This window comes from Phallusia mammillata, chromosome 4 (genome assembly GCF_965637545.1).
Source record: "Phallusia mammillata chromosome 4, kaPhaMamm4.hap1.1, whole genome shotgun sequence".
Lineage (NCBI taxonomy): Eukaryota > Metazoa > Chordata > Ascidiacea > Phlebobranchia > Ascidiidae > Phallusia > Phallusia mammillata.
In genome coordinates, this window is record NC_137255.1 from 20,539,355 (window position 1) to 20,562,719 (window position 23,365).

General features: G+C 36.6%; 3 protein-coding genes across 9 annotated transcripts; 2 read left to right on the top strand and 1 right to left on the bottom strand.

The window, feature by feature from the left end:
• Window positions 1-3,557: 3,557 nt before the first annotated feature.
• On the bottom strand, window positions 3,558-8,770 carry LOC145224175 (terminal uridylyltransferase 7-like). Of its 4 annotated transcripts, none has more exons than XM_080090619.1 (10): window positions 8,565-8,770; window positions 8,237-8,274; window positions 8,097-8,158; window positions 7,732-7,934; window positions 6,589-6,747; window positions 6,250-6,453; window positions 5,908-5,970; window positions 5,223-5,363; window positions 4,695-4,853; window positions 3,558-4,099 (listed from the first exon to the last, which is right to left on the bottom strand). In XM_080090619.1, exons 1-10 carry the CDS (start codon window positions 8,652-8,654, stop codon window positions 4,037-4,039), a joined length of 1,182 nt encoding a protein of 393 aa, XP_079946745.1. In that variant the 5' UTR covers window positions 8,655-8,770; the 3' UTR covers window positions 3,558-4,036. The 4 variants fall into 4 exon arrangements, with proteins under 4 accessions (XP_079946745.1, XP_079946744.1, XP_079946743.1 ...); XM_080090618.1 differs by having other exon boundaries at window positions 8,097-8,161; XM_080090617.1 differs by having other exon boundaries at window positions 8,237-8,277.
• Window positions 8,771-9,531: 761 nt separating this feature from the next.
• On the top strand, window positions 9,532-18,203 carry LOC145224173 (afadin- and alpha-actinin-binding protein B-like). 3 transcript variants are annotated; one of them, XM_080090611.1, is made up of 15 exons: window positions 9,532-9,720; window positions 9,810-9,891; window positions 10,139-10,330; window positions 10,393-10,617; window positions 10,681-10,781; window positions 10,916-11,061; window positions 11,128-11,198; window positions 11,257-11,410; window positions 12,148-12,219; window positions 12,471-12,580; window positions 13,694-13,808; window positions 14,095-14,195; window positions 14,682-14,836; window positions 15,996-16,139; window positions 16,750-17,742. In XM_080090611.1, exons 1-15 carry the CDS (start codon window positions 9,692-9,694, stop codon window positions 16,967-16,969), a joined length of 1,917 nt encoding a protein of 638 aa, XP_079946737.1. In that variant the 5' UTR covers window positions 9,532-9,691; the 3' UTR covers window positions 16,970-17,742. The 3 variants fall into 3 exon arrangements, with proteins under 3 accessions (XP_079946737.1, XP_079946738.1, XP_079946739.1); XM_080090612.1 differs by having other exon boundaries at window positions 11,260-11,410; XM_080090613.1 differs by lacking the exon at window positions 16,750-17,742 and adding an exon at window positions 17,769-18,203 and having other exon boundaries at window positions 9,535-9,720.
• Window positions 18,204-18,570: 367 nt separating this feature from the next.
• On the top strand, window positions 18,571-23,364 carry LOC145224176 (mannose-1-phosphate guanylyltransferase catalytic subunit beta-like). Of its 2 annotated transcripts, XM_080090621.1 has the most exons (10): window positions 18,571-18,678; window positions 19,731-19,878; window positions 19,946-20,026; window positions 20,190-20,238; window positions 20,350-20,498; window positions 20,775-20,845; window positions 20,981-21,068; window positions 21,157-21,372; window positions 21,501-21,683; window positions 22,538-23,364. In XM_080090621.1, exons 2-10 carry the CDS (start codon window positions 19,750-19,752, stop codon window positions 22,667-22,669), a joined length of 1,098 nt encoding a protein of 365 aa, XP_079946747.1. In that variant the 5' UTR covers window positions 18,571-18,678; window positions 19,731-19,749; the 3' UTR covers window positions 22,670-23,364. The 2 variants fall into 2 exon arrangements, with proteins under 2 accessions (XP_079946747.1, XP_079946746.1); XM_080090620.1 differs by lacking the exon at window positions 18,571-18,678 and having other exon boundaries at window positions 19,353-19,878.
• The last annotated feature ends 1 nt before the right edge of the window (window position 23,365 follows it).

Sequence of the window (23,365 nt, forward strand, 5' to 3'; positions counted from 1 at the left end):
GACAAGTGGGCTTTTTTTTTCTTCAAACCAAAATTGTAAATACGACACACTTAAAAATAATTAATTTAATCTTGAAAGCATTTTTCGTATCTCAGGAATGATCCACTTCATAAAATTATGATGGATCGATTTTTTCAAAAATGGTAGTATAATTGGTACGTTATTTAAACCAAAATTCGAAAAGTTTCAATCAGCTAACTGGCAAAATATATGTACAACATATATGTAGCTTATATGTACATAGTGGTATATTCAAACTTTTGCATTTTTTGGCAAATGGAGGTAGATAATTGACAGGTCGCCGACCAGGTTAATTTCACCTTGTTGAACAGGATTACATCGTAGAGGAGACGCCAACGAGCCCGTGTTTTGCGTGGAACGTCACACGAGAGGAAAATTGAAACGCTATTCATGGCATTAACACTGCGCTTTAAATGTATAGGAATGTAACTTACAGCTCACCAACTGTTTTGGGAATCAGAAGAAAACATATAACATCGGCAATCCCAGAAACCACTGTCACAGACCTTCATGCACAATAAAGCATGAGACTACAATATGCCATTATGACGTCATACACAACGCTTACCAAGCTATCTGGAGCAACAGTGTAGAAAATCATGTTTCGCGTAAGTATCGCACGAGAATGCTGCGCACACAACTGCAACTAGACCAGTGGTTCCCAAACTTTTTCACATTTTTTTCAAAACGGTCCCTTCGCCATTATTTCGAGGGCTCGCGGTCCTTAAGCCTGAATGTGTATTTCATAAAAACGAAAGTTGATTGTAGGATTTTAGCTAGTTATGCAAAATTGCGCATAACAATCATTCAAAGACAGCATGTGACATCACAAACAAGACAAAAACATTACGATTGTGGGCGAACAATTGCATTTTTGATAGTTGTCATTCAGTAAAGGCCATTGTTTAGCAATGGAGACAGTCGATTCTTAATTCTACCTTGATTTAAACTTATTTAGTGGCACAAACTGACGCCAAATAAGATTATAGAATTACTTCAACCGCTTCGCGGTCCCCCCAAAATTGCCTCACGGACCCCTAAAGGACCGCGGGCCCCAGTTTGGGAACCGCTGAACTAGACCAAAACCCAACAACGCGTACAACCATTACAAAGCGAATTGACATATTAGGTCATTGCTCTTAGGCTCGCATTAATTATAGTAATTCACATTTAGGAGTCGTTAACACATGTATACAATAATCGACAACTGAACGCCTTTCTGATACAACCGACGCAGTACAGTGCTCCACGGAAGTCAACAACGAAAAGAAATAAACCACGTTGCGTTATCACAAAAAACTGGTACAACTACTAACGCTGGAACTCAGCTGACACCCGATTTGGTAGGTGGCGCAACAGAGCATATAGGCGTTTATGGTGCTGACCGTGGCGCATGGTGCTGACTCAGGAATCATTCTTACCATAAACCCAAATTGCTGAGTCAGCACATATGCTCCGTTGCGCCACCTACCACAAATTCCCAGACCGGACGCCATCCAAATTCCAGTGTTAGTAGCTGTACCAGAAAAACTGGCAGTTGATTACTACGTCACACAAAACAATAGATTGCAACACAAGTTGTATTAAGGAAAAGCGGGAATTAATACAAATCAGCAATTACTGGCAAATGGGATGTAACACGCTACCGTCCACAAACATTTACTCTTGACTTAGTTTCTTGTTACATTGAACAGCTGATTAAACCTTGTTAAATCCAGACAAACCAAGTATCGAATTTTAAAACCAGGCCGTACTTCCCATAAAAGCACCTGGTCGAATGCTCGTTAAAGTGAGCTGATCGTTTTTTTTTAATCAGTCCTGCTTGGTAACATTCTTTTAAAATGTGTTAAGTTTTTTTTCCATATTGCCGAAGCAGTGGATTTATAAATGTGACATGAAATCCAAATGTAAGGTAGTGTTCATCGTTTTGTTTATGGTAAGTATTTTTTAAAACTTAGACCAACATATCTGAAATGGATTTTGTCTATTGTTCAGATACTTGGTTTAGCTTTATATGGATTTGCAATGTGGATAAGGCTAAATCCGGCCTCATTCGGCAATGCTTTTCATTTGAAAAACGTCTCGCCGATTACAGGTTCAATACTGATCACGTTTGGAGTATTTTCTGTAACGTTGTCAATCGGTACACACTGTGAAGTTGATGAAAATGTTATGGTGTGTTTTTCGAGACTTGCGCCGGATATTTTTGGTTAATTGTGTGAAGCAACAGTGTAATTATTTTTCATTGCCATTATAACGAACCATAAACTAGTAAAAATGATTTGGTATTTTATTGAAGCTTTGTAGGCTACATGAGTAGACCTACCTGTTGTACACCTTCATACACAAATTCTTTTTTGAAATATTTGATTTTATCTAAACATCTGAACACTTTACAAATTTACAGCTTCACAAATTGTTATACCGTAGGTTTGTGTAATGTTTGATTACTATAAACATATTTTTGATGTTTTTTGCCTTTAGCCAAATGTTTTATCAAACACCATCCCCCATTAACAAAGGCGGATGCAGTTATATTCCTTCAAATTTCGTCCACTATTAACTCTTAATAGCCATTCATTGACTGCCTAGCGCGGCGAAGTTAAGTGCTTTCGTAGTGGCTTTCTGTAAATATTTTTGTATTAACAAGCAATTTGTGTTTTCTGGTTTCAACAGGACAATCATCTTTGTGAGACCCAGGCAAAGAAACCCATCGCAACGAATTTACGTAAACATCAGTGGTTAAAGTTTATATCTTACGCTGAATTATAATTGAATTATTAATATTCAATAGTGATAATTGTCACTGCTGGTGCATCGTGCGCTACATAATGGTGTTAAAAATGTTCGTATATCATATATCTATAATGAAGTCCCTAGATATACTCAATGTTTTTCTTAAAAATATTTTGTCTCAGTGCTGTTTTCATCGCTAATTGGAAATCCTACCAATGTAAACACTCCAAACAGACAAGGTTTGGCAAATACCATTGGACAGCGCCAAGAGATTTGCAAAACTTAAAACCTTTTGCCACGTATAGCCTACAGTTACGTTTCTGGTAACCGTTTTGTACACCCTTCTCTTGCTTAGTCAACTTTATTATTGGAATCGGATCTGTGTTGGCAAATACCAAACGGATCGTTAAACTATAAAAAGCGATATAACCTTTTCCATTTTTTTTCAAATTTTGGTAAAGAGTATTTTAGTTATAAATGCATGTACAACTTGCCAGGCTTTTACCTGAATTTAGTTCTACCACACACCAACACGTTATATACACTAATTATGGGTCGATCACAATTAATCGAATTAGTAAACTAACTGTAATATTTGATTCGATCCGGAAAAACGACTAAAACCTGAATATTCGATTATCCGGAATACCAGAATATTTAATAAAAAAAAAATTAGAATTCCTCAAATTATGATAATATTCGCCAATCCAAAAAACAAGCATATTTAAAAGTGGGGCAAGCATGACACCGAAGACCCACTTAGTGCGTATTGATTTAAACTAGCAAGAACTACACGATCGTAAAACAAAATTGAACAGTTTTATTGTAGCAAGTTCGAAGCGTCAGTCACAGAAATTGCCACAGTGACATACAGTTTTCATTTCAATAAACCGTCGCACAGTCGCAATGTTGCTATGTTTAGCGATGAATAAGCTGCTTATTATAAGCACCAGATGAAAGTCGAATAGTCTGGTGGGTTTCATATTGTACTAAAAAGGCCTGTACTTACGGATTCACTTAAAATCAATGCAACAATCTCGCAGCAGCTGAGATATGATAAAAGCATTTATTTTCTAAAACCTGGTAGTAATTTTTTATCAAGAGGCCACAGATATGCCGACTTGTCATTGCAATTTCACTAGTTGCATAGCAAGCATTCGAATACAGTTTTGGGGGGCGTGCAGGCACTTCCACATCTCGCAGCATTCATCGACTTGACGCCCTTTTACAGACCTCACATGGCAAGTGGTAATATGGTGGACAGAACAAAAATCTCTTCTCAGAGCGTTTCGTGACGCCAAAACCTTCGGTTGGGTCGTTTGAAAGCCAGAAAATAGTGTTTCTGTGAAATTTTATGTTTTAAGATGAGTTTTAAAGTTTCATACTCAGAGAATGTGCTAATAGTTCTTTAAAATAATAAGTTACCGTTTTAAACCAGTATATGTTAACCCATGGGGCTTTGGATATGTCTGACGATTGCAATAGTTCACAAAGCCTCTCGATAACTATGCACCGGACTTTATTGCATTTTTGTTCGATATTTCTAACCTAAAAATCGTTGCGACAATGGCAATAGAACAGGGAAATATTCCGAGAATCAATTTACCTAGAAATTCTTGTTTCAAGAAGTTGCTACTTAACAAAGCTATGTGATATTGCAACAAAAAAATGTTGATCAGAGTTTTGCTAACGATTAAGGCTTAATAATTGTGTCACTGCAAACCAAAGGTTGAAAGGGACTGTTTCAAACTGGCAAACTACGTTCGTGGTCAGTAAAACAGCTATAACAGACTTTTTTTATGGACCCCAATAACGATATACAATACAACGGTACATTACATAAAAACTTAACGTTTTGATTTAAACGAAAAAAAAATAAATTTTTTTAGCCACAATCTGATAGTGATTTGGAAAACAAAAAAAACTGAAAAACTTACGACCAACTCTGGGTTCTTCAAGTTGGGTGGTGGCGATTGACTGAAATTTTGATAAGCGGTGCGAAACACATGCTGAATATGTTGGGCGTTATTCTGTGACAACGACTGACCAAGGTTTCGAGATAATTCAAAGGGGTCGTAAATCGTCATGTGACGATGCTTTAAAAAAAAGAAAATAGTTTTGTTAAACGATTATAGCAAAACCGCAATAAGATCGACACGACAAGGCACATTTAGCGATGTTAGTATGTTAATTAAAGTTTGAGAACAAAAAAATGCACAGTAGAACTATGCTTTTTGTCATGTTTTATGAGAAAAATAACAGCCCAAACACACGTGCTTTAATATTTAAACGTTTCGGCAAATAATCATGCCATCTGCAGTAATATGAGAGACGACATCAGGTGTGTCTCTATTCACGTCTATTTGGGCCGGTATTTTCCTCATTAAACATGTGAACAGATCCGTGTATATTTTTCTATTTTGAAAAAAATTATAAAAATACATAAAAACTGATCTGAAACTTACCCGAAGCTGTTTGCGCGGCAAACCTCTAATACACACCGAATGTGAATTGTAATCAAACTCGTAAGCGTAAAAGTAGAGAAGACCAAGCCAAAGCTCACCGACACTTTGCTTATTAACTCCCATCTCAGGCCAAACACCTTCCTAAAACACCACATAGGTGAAATGTTAATAGGCTATATTGACCTCAGTTTGGGAGTTAACAATGCATAGTATGTTGTATTAGAAACTTTTTCGGGCATCTGTATTTGGACCCATACCGCCAAAGTATCGTACAGGTGCAGATACTGCAAATGGTATGGACGCCGATGATCACAAGTCACTCCCCGGTATAACTCTACGCCTGTAAGTGCAGAGTTTGGAAAACTGTTCTGTTTCCGAAACAATTTATGTTATTGTGGGACTGCATTGACGATATTGTTTGTTGTGTCATCTGTACGGTTGGGGCTACAGACGTATATTAACAGTTGGTTACGTAAAGGCCACAGGTGGCTTTTTTGGTCACAGAATACCCCACCTAAAGCCAACAATGGATTGAAACAAACAAATGGGGTCTTTAAAGTATTACTAATTTAGGTGTAATTTGGTAATCATACCACCTTACTGCATGTACACATTTTTTCAGTTAATGAGATGTACATTTTTGCGCATTAACAAAAAAAGTTTTTTTGTAATAAAGCTAAAATACCAATTCTCCATCATAGAACCAGGTTTCATGTACACCACACAGAATTGACCCACATTGTCCAATCTGCAAAAGACCAAAATGTTACCAATACACAAAAGTGATTTTCAACCAGTCCAACAAGGTCATTCACTTAAAGTTAAAACCACACACCCCCAAAACGACCCCCTGCTTTAGTGCAAAGATAGCATTTGCATTAAAAAAATTCCAAAAAGCGGTAAAAATACAAAAAAACTTCGACACATGGAACACTTTTTTTCAGCCAGAAAACAAATTGTGGCACACAGTATTCTTGACACATATTTTTCTGTGTTGAGTAAAATCATTGAACTGTAAGTTTGGTACCTTTTGCAATTGAGGTAGCACTGGGTCCTTCAGTTGCTGGAGGTAGTATATCACCATTAGGGTGTATGCGTAGGAAGATAAAAAGTTGTGTTGAGAGTTAGCGATTCCTGCCATTTTCGTTAAAAGTTTCATTGCAAACCCCAAGATCTGACATCGACAGTCAATTGCTGCATAATGGGCTAGAAGCCGAGTGTTACGAGCAACCTTTAACAAAAACAATTTTTAAAGCATTTAAATATTTAACTCAAAATTGAGTGCAAATGAAGTTTTTTAAACGTGTTTACTAAGCTTAAGTAATAATAATAACTATTAGAAAAAACACACAACTCATAAACTTACTACTCCATTATCAAATGTAATATCCAGTTCCCTTTGTGTGGAAATATGAACACAGCGAAGAATAGGAACTCGGCAATGAGGAATCCACATAATTTTGTTGAAACATGGATCTTGACGCAGTTGTTTTGCTAATCTATTTCCCATAGAAACAGCAACAGACTAAAAAAAATATAACAAAAACAACACTTTATATATCGAATATACTAGGACAGGAGTCGGCAACCTTCTAGGCAACGCATGCCAATTTACTTGTTATTTCCATGTTGTAATGGCTTCGCGTGCCAACGATTTTCTAAATAATAGTGGTTCGTGCCAGCAGATATCAATAATACAAGGAAAGCAGAGTGTTTCATGCATGTAAGGCTGACTTTTATAACAATGGCATGATAAAAACTATGAACAAGCAGTGTAACAGGTTAAAATGTTACTCCAATATAAACAGGCAAATCGGTTGGCATACTGTCAAAAAACACCTCGCGTGCCAACCTTGGCATGCGTGCCAGGGGTTGCCGACCCCTGTACTAGGATTAAGGGATCAGTTATAACAATATATACTAGAGTTGACTAAAGGTATGTCAGTATTAGAGTACTTGCACATTTACCAACTATGTTTAAAGTACATCAGGGCAATTAAGTTGATGCTATATGCATACAGAAACTGTTCCACAAAATGTAATGCCAAAATCAGGAACAGAAACCTGTGAGGTCAGTGGTCACCAACCATAATTCAAAACAGCTTTTACTTTAGGTACACAAGACACGGACTTGAATAACAGCTTTAATAAAAAGCAAATTGCCAGCGACGTAGAGTAAAACGTATTCATTTTTATTAAAACAAACGTTTCGACAAAACTATTGTCATCATCAGTGTAAAATGTAATGCACAAGTGAAACCAACGCGTTTATATACAGAAAAGTAAGGAGAAAAGTTTAATCAACTGCGTCACGCTGATAAAAGGTTGCCGACAAAATGGAGATAACGATAAAACCAGTGATAATTAGGTGTTTTCTTGTTTTCACTTGTGCATTACATTTTACACTGATGATGACAATAGTTTTGTCGAAACGTTTGTTTTAATAAAAATGAATACGTTTTACTCTACGTCGCTGGCAATTTGCTTTTTATTAAAGCTTTTACTTTACCTTTGAACCTTTTGAGGAAAGTGGTAGTTTTATGGGCTGCACAAAGTAGTCTAGGTCACTTGATTTGAAACCGAATCCATTTGCAGCTGACCCAAATAACTCCGCTTTTGCATCTTTGCCCCAGAGAAAATGGCAGTTGCGCTCGAGATGTTGTTTAACCAAATTGTGTTTTCTTAATATTTCTGCATCAGGTTTACATGCATCTGCACAATAAAATTCATCTTCCTTAGTAGTGTAAATCAAACTACACCTGAGCCATTACAAAATCATATTAAACTAGTAAGCTATTGCAAAATCATATTAAAGTATCAAAAATGGCTTTGCTACAATATCCCAGGGCAAACTTATAGTAAATCAACACATACCAAAGACATAAGAGCAAATTCTGCCTAATAAATCAAAATGCTCTTGTTGTTCCTTGTCAGACCTACTATATAAAACAGAACAAAAAACATTTTAATTTTGTATTGCATTAACTAATTACTTAATAAATTGCAGCATTTACCTTGAAACCGCATTGCTGTTCTTACATGGGGGTTCATCCTGCTAAAAAATCTCAAGTTACAAAAAAAAGTCATTATTTTGCCACTCAAATTAAAGAAAAAACATTTCTTTATTGTTTTTGTAGTTCAATTATTCACTTTGAACAGTTTTAAGCAGTTCAAGTCAAAGTTGGTTTAGTTTGGAGTTTGGACTGCTAAACTTTGGTGGACATTTTTGTTACATCTACTCACGGTACAAACACATTTTTTCATTGACGTTTAAGTTCGAATGATCACTTTGTACAGTTTCAAGCAGTTTAAGTTAAAGTTGGTTTAGTTTGGTCTGCTAACCTTGGTGGCAAACTTGGCGATCGATCTTGAGCAAGTGTATTGCAAAAATAAGCTGCTCCACATTCGTTTACCAGCTGCAACATGGCTCATCCTTTTCAAAGGATTATAGGTTTGAAAAAAGAGAAATGTAAAACCTCCTATTTAGTGTTGTATACGTTTAAATAGCCTACACTTCTTTACGCGGAACCTTCACGAAAAAACGAAAATTAGAAGCACAGGGAAGAGGGAATTAGCTTGATGTCACCAATTTAAAGTTCTATCACGTCGTTTACATAGTCCGATTGCACCACGGTCCACATTTTAATTTCCAATTCCTAAATTTAAATTCGTTCAGAATCAGAGACCAACGCGAAGCAAGCCTGTTAGAAAACGTCAAAGTATATATAAGAGAGACTTTGGATTTTGGAAAACGTGATTTTTACGGTGATTCCCCACACTGATAAAAATACTGCGATTTTTTTTTGGGAAGCAAAAAAGTATTTCTAAATCTTGATTGATATTTTTAAAAGTGTATGGCGTAGATTGTAAAACTGCATGTTTGGATTTTGGATCTGCTTTCGCGAATAATTTAAGAAAATCTTTGTCCGTAAATTTAGGTGCGGTACATTTTTACAATACCTGGCACTACCGGTATAGTAATACTTTTTTTTACAAAAACAAGGCTGTTAAAATGTAAAAGAATGCTACAGTTGTGTGTCTAGTTTCGCGGAATGTGTTTGGTAAAACTTCCAGTAGTTGCGTTTCTTCAGATATTGAGTGCAAAGTTTGCACTGCAAACTGCAAATCTGTACCACCATAGAGCAATTAAGACTATTGCTTTGCTTTATTTTGTTTTGCTCATCTTTCGACAGTCAAAAATAATTTCAAGTAGTTATTTCTGTGAAATTTAGGCAAATCCAACGTTGTCCGTTGCCGAATTTCGTAAACACTCGATGGCGCAACATTTTTAAATGCTTTTTTAAACTCACATATTTGTTGTGGTGTTAGCAGGTGGTTGTTAAACGTTCATGTGGAGGTCAGTGAGTGGCAGTGCCCTGTATATTTTAATGCAAAGCCTGCAAATCTATCCAACACATACTTAAATATAGTTGCAACTTCTAACACACCGCGCGTTTTGCAGTTTGACCATGGAAAGAGGTTCAAATCAGCAAGAGAGGTATATGAACAAATTACGTTTTTTATTCTTCAAAGCGTTAATTGTTGTCCTTGTTGATTACTTTATTTTTTGTTGTCCTTGTTGATTAGAACCTTGCCAAATGGGGTTGCAACATTTACACACTTTTGTAATGATGAAAACTTTCATGAATGTGTGAATTATCTCGATCAGGTAATCTTGCAGAATTTTTTGTTGCTGGAAAGTTAAATTCCTCTAATATAGTGTGTAAAATTTTTAGAATGATATCTTTCTTACTTTTGTAGTTATTGCATTGTGTACTTCCTTCTCTCAGAACCAAGTAAAAAATAACTTTAAGTGGTTCTTTACATGCATAAAGTCAATTCCAAATGAAATAAAATGTTTGCTTTCCTTTTCTGAGTATATTGATTTGCTTTTTAGCTTGATATTTGTATTTCAGGAGTTATCCATTTATGGACACCCATCGATAGCTACTGATTGCGGCTTGAATCAAGTTGCTCTCATCAATGTCACACATAATGTTCTGCTTTCTTACAAAAAGTCACTGGAATCACATTCAGACACAGCAGACTTGCAGAGAAATGCTGAAAGTGAAATGACCAGATTACAACATCTCCTATCATTGGCTAAGGTTTGTGCATGATATTTCAACCATTTTACCTCAGTAAACGCTTTGTTTGTTTATGTATAAAGGAGGATTTGGCAAACAAGGAGCGTGAACTTAAGTCAAAAAGCATTGAGGAATCCCACCTCAACCAAAGAATGGAATCGCTGAGGAAAAAACTGAAAGCAGATCAAGAGAAGTGTCGTCGCCTATCGGCAGAACTGGTTAGCCGGGACACTCAGTTTAAACATGAAAAGAAAAAGAAGATGCAAGAAATTGAGAAAATGCAAACCAAGCTGCACCAACTTTTACAGGTAACAACTGTGCCATGCATGTTTACCTAAAGTGCTGTTAGTAACAAAAATATGTAATTCCAGGACAAAAGACAAGATAGAATGCTGGGTATAGAAATTTTAAATTCTCTTCAAAGGGCTGATGGAAGAAGGGGAAGATGGAGTACAGATAAAACTAGGAAAAAGTGAGTTCCAAAATTGTTCACTTTTTTTTCCTGCAGTGAAATACATTGTGTTTATTTGTATTTAACGTTACTTGGTTTTATTGTGGTGTAACTGAAGTTTTTTAGTCTTATAACATTTGAAAAAAAAATTTCAGTAATGAACAAGACATGTATCGCTTAATCATCATGAACTATGAGGATTCTCAAAAGCAACTTCTCAAAGAGAATAACGACATGCGCCAATACCTCAAACAAATGCAAGATGAACTTGTCACAGCCCTCAACGAAAGAATAAATCACAGTAAAACACATTGTTGTTTTCCTTTTTCTAGATGATTATGCCTAATATTATACATTTTTCCTGCAGCTAGCCCCAACTCAAGCAAAGTGGTTGTTGCTGAGGAAAATGAAGAAATCACTGATATGTGTCCTGAGAAGGTTTGTTTAAAAGTTTTTGACGATTTTGCAATTGCGAGCTTTCTATTATTTTTAATAGCAGGATTCATCAGACCTCTCTGAAGGCATGTTTGATATGCCATATGATATGGTGAAGGAAGACATAGAGCGCAGCATAAATTCTAAATGGCGGGCGCTTAGAAAGGAAATTCACAGGGAAAGAAAAACCTCAACTGAACAAGAAATACAAAGTGGTATGTTTGAATTAGTATCACTGGACTTTGAATGTGATATAAACCAAACCTGTTTAATATTAAACAGATGTGATTTGATTTAACACCTTTGTCTTGCAGTGCTTGGCATGTAGAGCCAGTGTCTAAGGTTTTTGACACAATACTTGATGCAATTACAATCCAACATAGAACAAAAATGACAAGTTGGTTTTATGGCGCTAAGCACAATATATCACTTTTAAAGCGACTAAAAAATCGCTATTAGATTTGTGTAAACCTTTGTATGCAACATACATGCAAGGTTTAACTCATAAGTGGGTAAAGTAATCTTTCTTTGCTTGCAATTGAAATCACATCTCTAATCCCTAAGCTTAATTACAGGCTTATGCCTGGGCAGCAGTGTAATAAAACTATTGCGGATCGCCGGTAATACGTTCCACGTATTTAAACTATAGTTCATTTGCGACATGCCCTGGGTTGAATCCCACCGCCAATTATCGTTGACGCGGAAACTTAATGGATTGGAATTGCTCCACCGCCTTTTGCGCTCAAGTTCCAGTGCATTGTGCCGTCCGTGGGAGTTTGTGACGAATAATTGACAAAATGTGGGTAATGTTAGGTCACAAACGCACAATACTTAACAAGGAAAAACCTGTAAAGCCCTTTTAAGCTTCTATTTATTAACCAACTGCGTCCACAGCTGGCTTTCGTTAGGCCTACACAGTAACCTATCAATGTGTATTTTGTCTTGTTTGCAGACAAGCTGATAGAGTATCAACGTGTCATCAAAGAACAACAACAGCTGATTGACTATTTTACTGCAAGCCAAGGTATATTTACGTGCAACTAATTAGGCTTTCGTGTGCATTTTGTGCGATGTTTCGCCTTAAGCAACCATCTACCGAACCCAATGTACCTACAAAACGACATTAGTTTTTAAAACAGAAATTATTTTGGCGAAGTTCAGTTATCGTGAATTCGATCAAAGCACAAAACGCTATTAAAGTTTGATGTTAATGACTCAACAAGCAGAGTTTAAACACGGAAACTGCTATGCTGGAAATTTTATTCATGTTCTCAGGCGGCAATAAAGAAACCCACATGATGAAAGATTCATATTTTCTCGAGGAGAAAGCCGACCTAGAAAAACAAAAGTCCCAGTTTCGTCAACAACGCCTGGCATTTGAGAAGGTGGGTGACGTGGCGTAACTGGATTGGTTGCGCGAAGTTGTCTATCAACTCAAAACCATAACACCTGATACCAGGCAAAACAAACTATGATTTTTAATAACCTGCTGATTAGAACGTTCTCTATTTGCGACGAAAACTTCCTAAGCAACTAAGAACATGGGAAGCGCCTTCGTACAAATATGATGTTAAATACTTAGTTTGTTTTTCTTCGCTTTTATCCTTTATATTGGGGTTAAACTATTACAATGATCATGCGAGCTAGGTAACATTTCGAACCTTCGATTAACAATGTATTTTAGGTCCATAGGATCTTTTTTATGCTACGTTGGCCTTGCCCTTGTCGCACTTGTAACAGGTTTTGAACTGGGTTTTCTGTGTTCAATTGAACAACCCTTCTATAAACAAGCCAAGAGCAATAAAATTGTAGACAGCTTCTAATCTACATGGTAAATCATCATATTCATTACGTCTATAGTTTACAGACTTAATCATAATGGGATGGATTATTAAAAAAATCAGATGGTACTAGTTTTGATGCGGTTCTAACAAAACAAACATTGTGTCTGTATTGTGTTTTGCCCTTTACCACATAAGCTTTCAATATCATGCCTCAACGAGTAATGTCAAGTGGTCACCTGGGACACTTCACAGTAAATATCACTGTGTATTGAAAATCAATTGTACGATAATTACTCTGTGTAATGGACGGCGACGAAGCTGTGACCGTTCCTATATATGATACTGACGGCCTTTTCGACGTTATAGCGTTGTGAAGTTACGGTATAAGGCAATACCAATGTAAATTATACGGCACAGATCAAATCATTGGGTTTGTTAACAACCAGTGAGTAACTAGGGTAAAATGTTAACAAATACAATTATCTGGTGCTGTGATCGCACTTTCATTCATAAAATCTCCAGTAAAAAAACGGCTAAATTTGTACTTCGTATGTCATAACTTTGTTAAGTTACTGTCTTTCATTAAAAAAAAATTCTGTAAAAGTATATTTGAAACTGAACAAAAACAGGTTGTATATTTAACAAATTTCGTTCAACTGTTGTGGTACCAGACAAATTATCGATGTTTATGAAGTGTTTGCTTTTTGGTCCCAGGAACGAAAATATTATACGGACGCTCTTCTGCAACTTGGTCAGGATCGTCAAAACTTTGAGGAGGAAAAGCGAGTTTGGCTGCAGAAGGATTTTATGCAAATTACCCCATTGCGAGGTACATTGGTTGATAAAGTCCTTTTAACCGTGGCGTATTTATTATAGCTAGAGCACAATTGCATTATACACTGAATATGGCTTCATATTATTTAGTAAGGTACCGGTCTACCGTGTGCCAGTAATGTGAAGCTCATGTGTATAGTTTTTGACATTTACCGTAATCAATGATTCGTCGCATTTGACGTTTTACTTGTCGAAATTCTACAAATATTTACGATTTTAAACCCTGTCGTTTTATTTCGCTTCGGCCTTTTTTCCGTTGTTTACCATAAGACGTTTTACAGGACATCGCCAGACTGGGAAGAAACGGGCTTCGTCTTCTGGCAGCAGAAGCTCGATGAGAAGCAAAGGTCTGTCAGCAAGCTGGAGTGGAATCACTGCCAAGGTGGGAGATCTTGTTACGATATGTACTCTGTTACCGTTCGTGAGACGAGCAACTTAAACTGTGGCACTTGGGTAGCTTTGTTTCCGTCTTTGTCATTATTTTGTGCAACAATATCAGCGTTTTTCTTGAATCAGCTGGACTTGCGTAGGACATTATTATAAAATTTAATACTCAGGCCAAAGCAACGATGTTTATGTTGAGTTTTAAAACACCAACCATGTCAAGTCATTTATGCAAAACCCAAGTATTTGAATGTTTTGTGCAGTGGCTTTCAAACACCATGGGTTGGCGTAAAAGCACTTGTAAATGTTTTTTTAGTCAAAACGTCTTAATTTGACTTTCACATAGGGGTGCGTACACTTAAAAAAATATTAAAATAGGGTTCTATGTGCGAAAGGGTTAAGCACCTTTAAAGGTAAAGCTCACGTTTTTGAAGCATTTCAGCCTTTATTGCGATAGCGATGTATTAAACCGGTGGTGGTTTAGGATTTCATGGACACCTCAGATCAGGAATCATCCGACAATGAATCGTCTTCGTTTGCACCCGTATTTACTCCCAACAGTAAACTGGACAAAATTTACATGACACAAACGATAAATAGAAGTCCGTCTCCCGAGTCCCACCCTCTTACTACGTCCAGGTGAGTTCCTCTGCTGATAAAGCGTTTCTACTACAATATAGCAAAACAGTTTAACGCAACAGTGTTTTCCAGATACTTGTGCAGGACTGTCTTAGCAGGCATGTATTAAGGGCTTGACTCCATTGTCTTAGCTGCTTAATTTGTGTCGATTACAGACCCATAAAAAAATTTTTTTGCGCTTGTAATTTACCAATACAATGCGGATGCGGTAGTGTTGTACTGTAGTTTTCCCTGCATTTAAAATAACCATTGATCCGTTACCATCAACGAAGCCAAACATAAAACGTTGATTACACAACCAGCCGCGATCAAACATTTACAGATAACTAAGGTAACAGAAGCCTGGCCACACGTAACCAATATATATATATCTATCGGTTGCCTGGCATATGTCCGCATACGGTAAATCAGTTAGCTGAACGATACTTTCCATTAGCCGGTTGACCCTCATTTATAATTTAAACCCAGCTAAATGTTTTTTAAGCAGTCCAGGAGCAGTATGTATAATCGAAAAGTGAAATTGTTGCTCCCTTGGGCACAAAACGAAAGTGGCGCATTTTACGTCTTATAAACAAGCAATGCTTTTCTGGTATTAGGGGATATCTATTGTGGAAACAAAACACTGTAAACCACGGTTTGTTTGTCTGACAAAGGCGGCAAATACACACCCTAACAAACACTAACTCTTGTCAGTTTTGCTGTGATTGCCACATTGATTTTATTTATAACCAAACCGGTCTTTTCGAACGCAGGACAGTTGAACAGAACTGTAGGTTTTGGGTTCAGTCGACCATTAAACTTCTGATGTTTGTACTCGGTGTTCAGCCGATCACACTTGATCACAGGAAATTGACGCCGTTTTAAAACATACTATTTTGCTTTCGAATGCAATTTGTTATGTGGATTTTGCTTTTTTGTGGCACTTGTAAGAGTTGTAACCGGTGTTGCCAGCCCAAATTCTCAAAAACCGCCACTCTGCTAGTCAAAACTAGCCTAAAAAGCGCAACTGCGAATTAATTTAAAACAAGCCCAGATGAGCAACTGGATGGCGGAAAGCAGCGTAATTGTGCGGGAAAACCGCCACCCTGTCCGGCAGAAAATCAAAATAACATGTCAATTTATAATGATCCACCAGATTAAACTTTAAACGTTTCTTCAGGCCGAATTCTCGCCGCAGTACAAGTCCCTCCTCTCCTAAGTGCTCATCCCGCGCTTCCTCCCTCCATCCTCCCACTCCTTCCACATCAGACCTCTACCGCGTCCTTGGAATTCGCTTCCAAGACAAAGAAAACCAGGAGCAGAGGTAATTACGTCACTGAAATCCTGTTTGCTGTGATTTTCATCCTTTGCTAACAAAAACATCGACTTTCGCATGCATTGCCCACATTAGAAAAGCGTTTTGTTTCTTATGTTTCTTGATTTTTCTAATTTACTATAAGTTCTTTTAATAGTATAAGAGTGAAAATTGAAAAAAAAAACAGGTTTAAAGACTTTTTTGTTTTCCCCTTAGTCCAGTGGTTCTTAACCTTTTTGGTGTAGTTTCCCACTAAACTGAATCACCAAGTCTAAATTCCCCCCTATGTTATTTTTATTTTAATGTTTTGGACTTACATTATTATTATATTCTTTGTTCGATTAAAAATACTTACATTTAAGAACTTAGATATTTACGTAAAGCTTTAAACAAAAATTTAGATCATTGACTGATACAATTTCCCTCTGCATGTACATAACTTCCCACCGGGTTAAGAGCCACTGCCCTAGTCCAAAATACCATGTGTCCTAACATCTTGCATATAATTTGTAATACCCGGCCCGAATCCTCACATTTGCAATTCACAACGCACTAACATGCTTGTCCTTGCACGCTTGCATGTTGTCATTCACTAACCCGCACATGTTGTTGCAACAAGTTCCACACCAATCACCGTGTATCAGGAGCGCCACTGTGCGGAAGTTGTGCCTTCGACGGTGACCGGCAGTGCAAGTGACTCTGATTTGCTGCTAACATCTAACCCGCGGAACGAACCCACCTCTGCTAAGCCTTGTTCAAGCTTGTCGGATCACGGCCCAATCATAAAGCCGTCTTTTTCATCGTTTTTAACCGAGTGGGATGGTTTAAAGTTAGGCTAGTCTGAAGGCGCTCAATGTGAGGACAACTGTAAATTTGAGAACTCACCGAACCCGAATTTTTGTGGTCCTTTTGACTGTGGAGAGATGATGCAAGCTTGTAAAATGTTAACAATATGCAAAATAGTTTTCAGCTTCATATGCAGGATAGTAATTTTTGTAATCCCTTTTGTTTTGTGTGAGCTAGTCCAAGGCATTTAATTCTTCAGTAGGCAATGTTTGTTCAAGAGACATATTACGTGAATACTTGCTATACTAGATTTTGTTTCCGCAACCTGTGCAATAATATCCGCCATTGTTTACCTTTCTGGTACCCTTACGTAAGCCAACGTTTACCAACCATTACTGTCACTAAATATGCAAATGCTAAATAGAGATGCTTTATACTTACAAAATGAATTAGTATTATCTAGAATAATTCATTAAGCTAACCGTTTTGTTTTGTTTGGTGCCTTAGTATGTTTCCTGATTCTATTGACTTCATAGTTTCACGTTTTAACCGTATGCAAGTGCAGATATGTTGCTGTGCAGTGTTTTGCCGTGTATTGCATGTGCTGTTTTGTTATGTACCTAACCACCACGAGTGCTTTTAGTTTAACTTTTGTTTCTGACTGCTTAAGCGTTTGGCAAGCTGCATGAAAAAAGTGTGGTAAAATTTATTTTATGTTTAAGCGCTTTTCCATCTAATTTTGTGCTTTTGGGCTATGAATGCGTTTGTAGTTGCATTGCATACCTTAGGATGCATAGGCACCATTTTTTAATGTAGCCTTTTGATTCTCGACACAAAAACATTTGTTTGCAGCCCCAGCCGAATACAGGACGCCAAACTACGGACGTCAAAACGCCAAGCTGATGACTCTGTTGCGCCCACTGGCGACCGAAAGCGCAGTGGCCGCTTCGTGAAGGTCGACGATATCAAAGTGACTCTGTTTCCCAACTAAACACTTTTTTGCGCTGGATTTAGGTAGTGTTTGCTTGTGACTGTAGAAACTGTTTTAGGCTGCCTGGTTGTTATGCGGCGTTCTTGCAGTCCCGGTTAAAGTTTTAGTGAAGAAAATCATAACTTGGGTTCCGCTTGGTGTATATAGAAATCATAGAACTGTTTTACTGCTATGCATGCGTTTTTTCCTGACTGCAAAAGATGATACTATATTACTACGAACCTTGCCTGTGATTTGTGTGTTACTGCGTTTCGCCAATACTGTTCTGCTTTTATTAAATAAAAGAAATCACTCCACCCATCAGAAGTAATGCAGAGGAAAGAAAATGCAGTCACTTAGTTGAAACTCGCTAGTTCGTGATCTTTGGTCCAATCGTCCAAGTATATAAAACAAAGATTTATATAGACTTTGCTTTGGTCAGGAGTCTAGGCTACTTACAATTTGTGCTCCAACATACAAAAACCCTTGAAAATAGACTACTGTTCATTGTGGAAATCTTGACGGTATGTGTTATAATGCAATCTATTTACAAAAACCCGTTAATTTGATCAAACAACGTTTTTTTTATGACGGGGACAGGGTTACGTCACAATTTTGGTTTCTATTGTGATACACTTCGATGAATTCGCTGTAGCGAAGATTTGTCAACGCGTACGTCGTGACGTTGTTTGACTGGCATTTGTAGTAAAAAATTGGTTTTGTGTTTATTTTCTTGAAACTGTGGAGTGTGGATGCGAAATATTGAAGTTTGGTTTGAGCCCCCGCGAACAGGTGAGTGTCGTTTTTGTATTTTCATGTTGTGATTTGTAGTGTTTTGTTTGTTAACTTAGAAATATTCGCTGCACGGACACAATCTTATCTTTAACTGTAAAACAATTTATTTTTAACGCGACCCACTAGCTGCCTATGAAGATAGAATACGACATAGTTAAGAACAAGTTATAACATCATATCTAGCCAGTATGCAGTTTATCATCATTGTAATGTTATACTTGTAAAATATTGGCCACCTTTCCATTTCCATATCATGTTGTTTCTACTTTCTTGCATTTCGAACACCTTCAATTCAATATTACTTAAATCATTTTGTGACATAAATATTTTTAAACCATGTGGTACAATGTATTCTACGCTTTAAGATAGTAGTTTTCAACCTTTTACATATATGTGAGCAATTTTAGTAACCAAATGTAACTTGCGACCCCCTTTCAAAAATTTCCATATTTTTTAATGATTAGTTGATAACTAAAATAAAATCTCCTTTTGGCCAAAGAGGAGCATCTAAACTTTCTGGTCAGTTGGGTTTTCATACACAAAGTATGTTTTTCATGGCGTTGTCTGTTGGGTTTTTATGACGTTTGTTTGCCCATGCGTTGCAGTGGCACTTGTATTGAGTTATCTTCTGTATTGTGACATAATAAAGCATTTGTATTGTATTGCAATGTTCATAATTGAACACCAAAAAAGTTAAATTGTTTACACTTCCGCGCGATCAGCAACAAACTGTAGATAAGATCAAGTTGATTGGCCCTCTTGTGCTGCAGCAGTAGTAAAAGGTCATGCACTACACAGCTGACAATAAAAAAATGTTTTGTGTATTCACTGACAAAAGACCAGTAAAACTGGTAGAACTGCTAATGCTTTATCTCTAATCTTTGAGAAGCCTGAATAGCCTGGGGGCAAAAGACAATCTACTAAATCCTGGAAACAGTTCTTTTACAACTTTTCATCTGTGTATATTCTGTGCATACAGCTGCATTGTGCAAGAGGCAGAAAAATACAAAATCTACTGATATGTCACCTAATAAAAGTTTTTCGCTTAGTAATACTTCAATTGGAACAATGAAGGCTTTAATCTTGGTTGGAGGGTATGGAACTCGTCTGCGTCCCCTGACTCTTAATGTTCCCAAGCCGCTTGTGGAGTTTGGAAATAAGCCTATCATGCTTCATCAGGTGGAAGCATTAGTTGAGGTAAGTTTTGGTGTATACAGGGTAAATTAAAAACATGTTTCATAAATGTTCAAATGTCTTGCAACAGGCTGGAGTGGAGACTGTTGTTCTTGCTGTCAGTTATATGTCAGATATTTTGGAAAAGGAAATGAACCAACATGCAAAAAGGGTAAGCCACTTGTGTCAAATTTGTGCGATTCATTTTTTTACTTAAAAGTATACTTTATCGCCAATAATGTACTGTCCTCCAGTAAAAAATGGCTTGTTTCAAATTGCAGTAATGACGCCTTTTAACAAATATTACCGTGTTTAATCTTTTTAAATTGTTGCAGCTTGGAATAAAGATTGTATTTTCACAAGAAGATGAACCACTTGGCACAGGTAGGTTTGATAAATTGATTTGCTTTCAACAAGTCATTGGAAAAACTTTACTTCATCAAAAAACATGTTAAATTTGAAACCGTTTTTTGACATATTGTTTGCTCTTTGCAGCTGGGCCCATTGCACTCGCCAAAAAACATCTTTCAGATGAGAAATGCGACAAGCCTTTCTTTGTGCTCAACAGCGATGTGATAAGTGATTATCCATTCTCAAAATTACTGGAATTTCACAAAGGCCATGGGAAGGAAGGAACCATCTGTGTAAGTATTGCTCCAAATAGTTTTTATTTACTGGAAAACTAAATAGCCAACATATGTGTTGAAGCTTTTGTTTGGGTATTGATAGGTTTTAACAACCCGATAGTTGAACAAATTGGACTTATTAAACATTTAAAGTATATTAATGACATTGTCTGGTATCAGTAAATAATATGAATATTTTCACAATTCATTGCATGTGAAACATTGGTTTTATTAGAAAAGCTGGTTAAGATTTTTTATGGTAGTCTTGCATCACAATATTCCACACTTTTTTAGGTTGCAAAAGTAGAGGAGCCTTCAAAGTATGGAGTTGTAGTTTATGATGGAGATACCGGAAGAATCCACAGGTTTGTTCTAAACTTTTTATTTAACATTTAAAGAATTTTTTGTAATTTGTGATATATCCCCAATTCCTCATCATTTGTAAGCCTTACATATGGATGATGTTATTTATTGCAAATTTAATATTCCTGTTTTTGCAGGTTTGTTGAAAAACCACAAGAGTTTGTGTCGAACAAAATTAATGCAGGAATGTACATCTTCAATCCATCAATATTTAAGCGAATGAAGGTAAGCATCTCACAGTTAGCAACTTGGCATTTAAACACATAGTTTAGTAACTTGATCTGCCAAATTTTTAATCCTTGATTTTTTTTAGCCTGAACCAATGTCAATTGAAAGAGAAGTTTTCCCATATATGGCAGAAGAAAGTGAACTTTACTGTATGGAATTGAAGGACTTTTGGATGGACATCGGACAGCCAAAGGATTTCTTAAAGGGCATGTGTATGTATCTGACCTCGCTTAAGAAGAAAAGTCCAGAAAAGCTGTACAAGGAGTCCAATGGTGTAACAATCGTTGGAAATGTTTTAGTGGTAAGTTGAAATGTTGGCTTTTTTTTAATTATGACAAAAGATGCCTAATTCTTTGACTTTTAAATTGTGTATGTTCCTTAACTTGCTGAGCAACCAGGCTTCTCTAACAAAAATGATATTTTGATTAGGATGAAACAGCGAGGATTGGAAAAAACTGCAAGATTGGACCAAATGTGGTTTTAGGGCCAAATGTTGTAATTGAGGATGGTGTGAGGATAAAGCGTAGCACAGTAATGCGAGAAGCAACCATCAAATCACATTCCTGGCTTGAGTCTTGTATCATTGGTTGGGAATCAACAGTCGGCCAATGGGTAAATGCCATTTTATTCATCTTTACTGTCAAAAAAAGTTTGGTTGACTAATCCGAGTATTGCTTGTTTGTTGTCTGCATTTAAATTTAGGCATTTCATTTAAATAAGCGATAACTGTATTTCTATGCAAACATTTAACCTTTATTTAGTTACATGTGTGACTAGTAACATTAAAATTTAACATTTTGATGGTATTTGATGACAGAAAAGGAAATAAAAAAACTTCAAACAGTATTTTAGAAAATGCTAGAAAAACCTATGATATAGTGCACTTTAGGGATGTGCCAAAACTGCAAATGTTCTGTTTGGTCGAGCACGCTCGGTTCATTATGACGTCACAAAAATCCCCTTTGTACGTTTTAGCTCTACAAGGTACTTTCATCACCGGCGGTGTTTTATTAAGCTGTACAAGCCCTTTAAGTACGATGTTTTCCACTACCTAATACATATTAAAAAATCATTCGCTTTTGTTCATAGACACCCTTTAGAACACTAGTTTCGTATGTTAGCAGGGCATGAATATGCAAATTTAACGCTAGGGTCAGTTCGTGCAACTGCTCGGCCGAGCACCGAGCATTAAAAACAGCGATGCACGGTACCGAGTACTCGGGTTCTGGCTTGGCTCGGCCCATCCCACTCTGCACTGTTGTAAATGTAATACAGTAACCCTCCGTTAACTTGAACCCGTTTGGACTAAAAAAAATTGTCAGAATCAAGTAATGCCAATTAATTTAAGTCTTACCACATTACAAAACATTCCTACCTCGATTTTTTTCCAGATCACCCAATTCTGGTTTAACTTAGGTTGGCAGTAGTTTGATTTCAATTTTAAATATCATTGTTTTCTCATTTAGGCACGTGTTGAAAATGTCACTGTACTGGGCCAAGATGTCAACGTGAAGGATGAAATTTACTTGAACGGTGTTCGCATCCTACCACACAAAAGCATAAGCACTTCAGTTCCAGAGCCACAGATCATTATGTGAAGGAACATAGCTCCTAGTAGTCAAATATTTTATTCATTTTATTGCCTGCACATTGATATGGTAACAATTATCCAGCCATAGTATCAAAGTAGCTGTATCTAGCAAAAGTGCAGTATGGTTTGTACAATTGCTACACCTTTTTGTTATATGGCTCAAAAACAAAATGCAGATTGATACTGCGGTAATAAGGTTGTTCATATATACTTTACTTTTGAGATTACTTTTAAGCCATTCAGCTATTGGTAAAAATTTGAGACACAAATATTCCATCCTAATGTGTGGCTGCTGTCTTTTCATTTAAGATTGTACTTGAAAAGCCTAGTTTAGACACTTACCAAACACAATGTTTGTTTTTGTCATGTTATATATTGCCCACATTCAAAATGTCCAAGCCTCTTTAGCTAAAAGTTAGTTTTTGTTGTATAATTTATTTTTAACATTCCCTTTGACTATTTACAACTATAACTTGAAGCAAAAACACACCTATATTTACATGCCAGCATTTTATATTATGGTGCCTTTAAACTGAAGTTTTCTGCTTTAGATGATATTGTGTTTATTCATGTCTACCAATGTGCACTATTCTAGTAGACTTCCAGCTTTTTTAAAAGCAGAAGCCTTTATCTCTTAATGTTACTGTATTACCTATGTATTTTATCAACGATTTTGCTTGATAGTAAAAGTACTCAAAGTTGT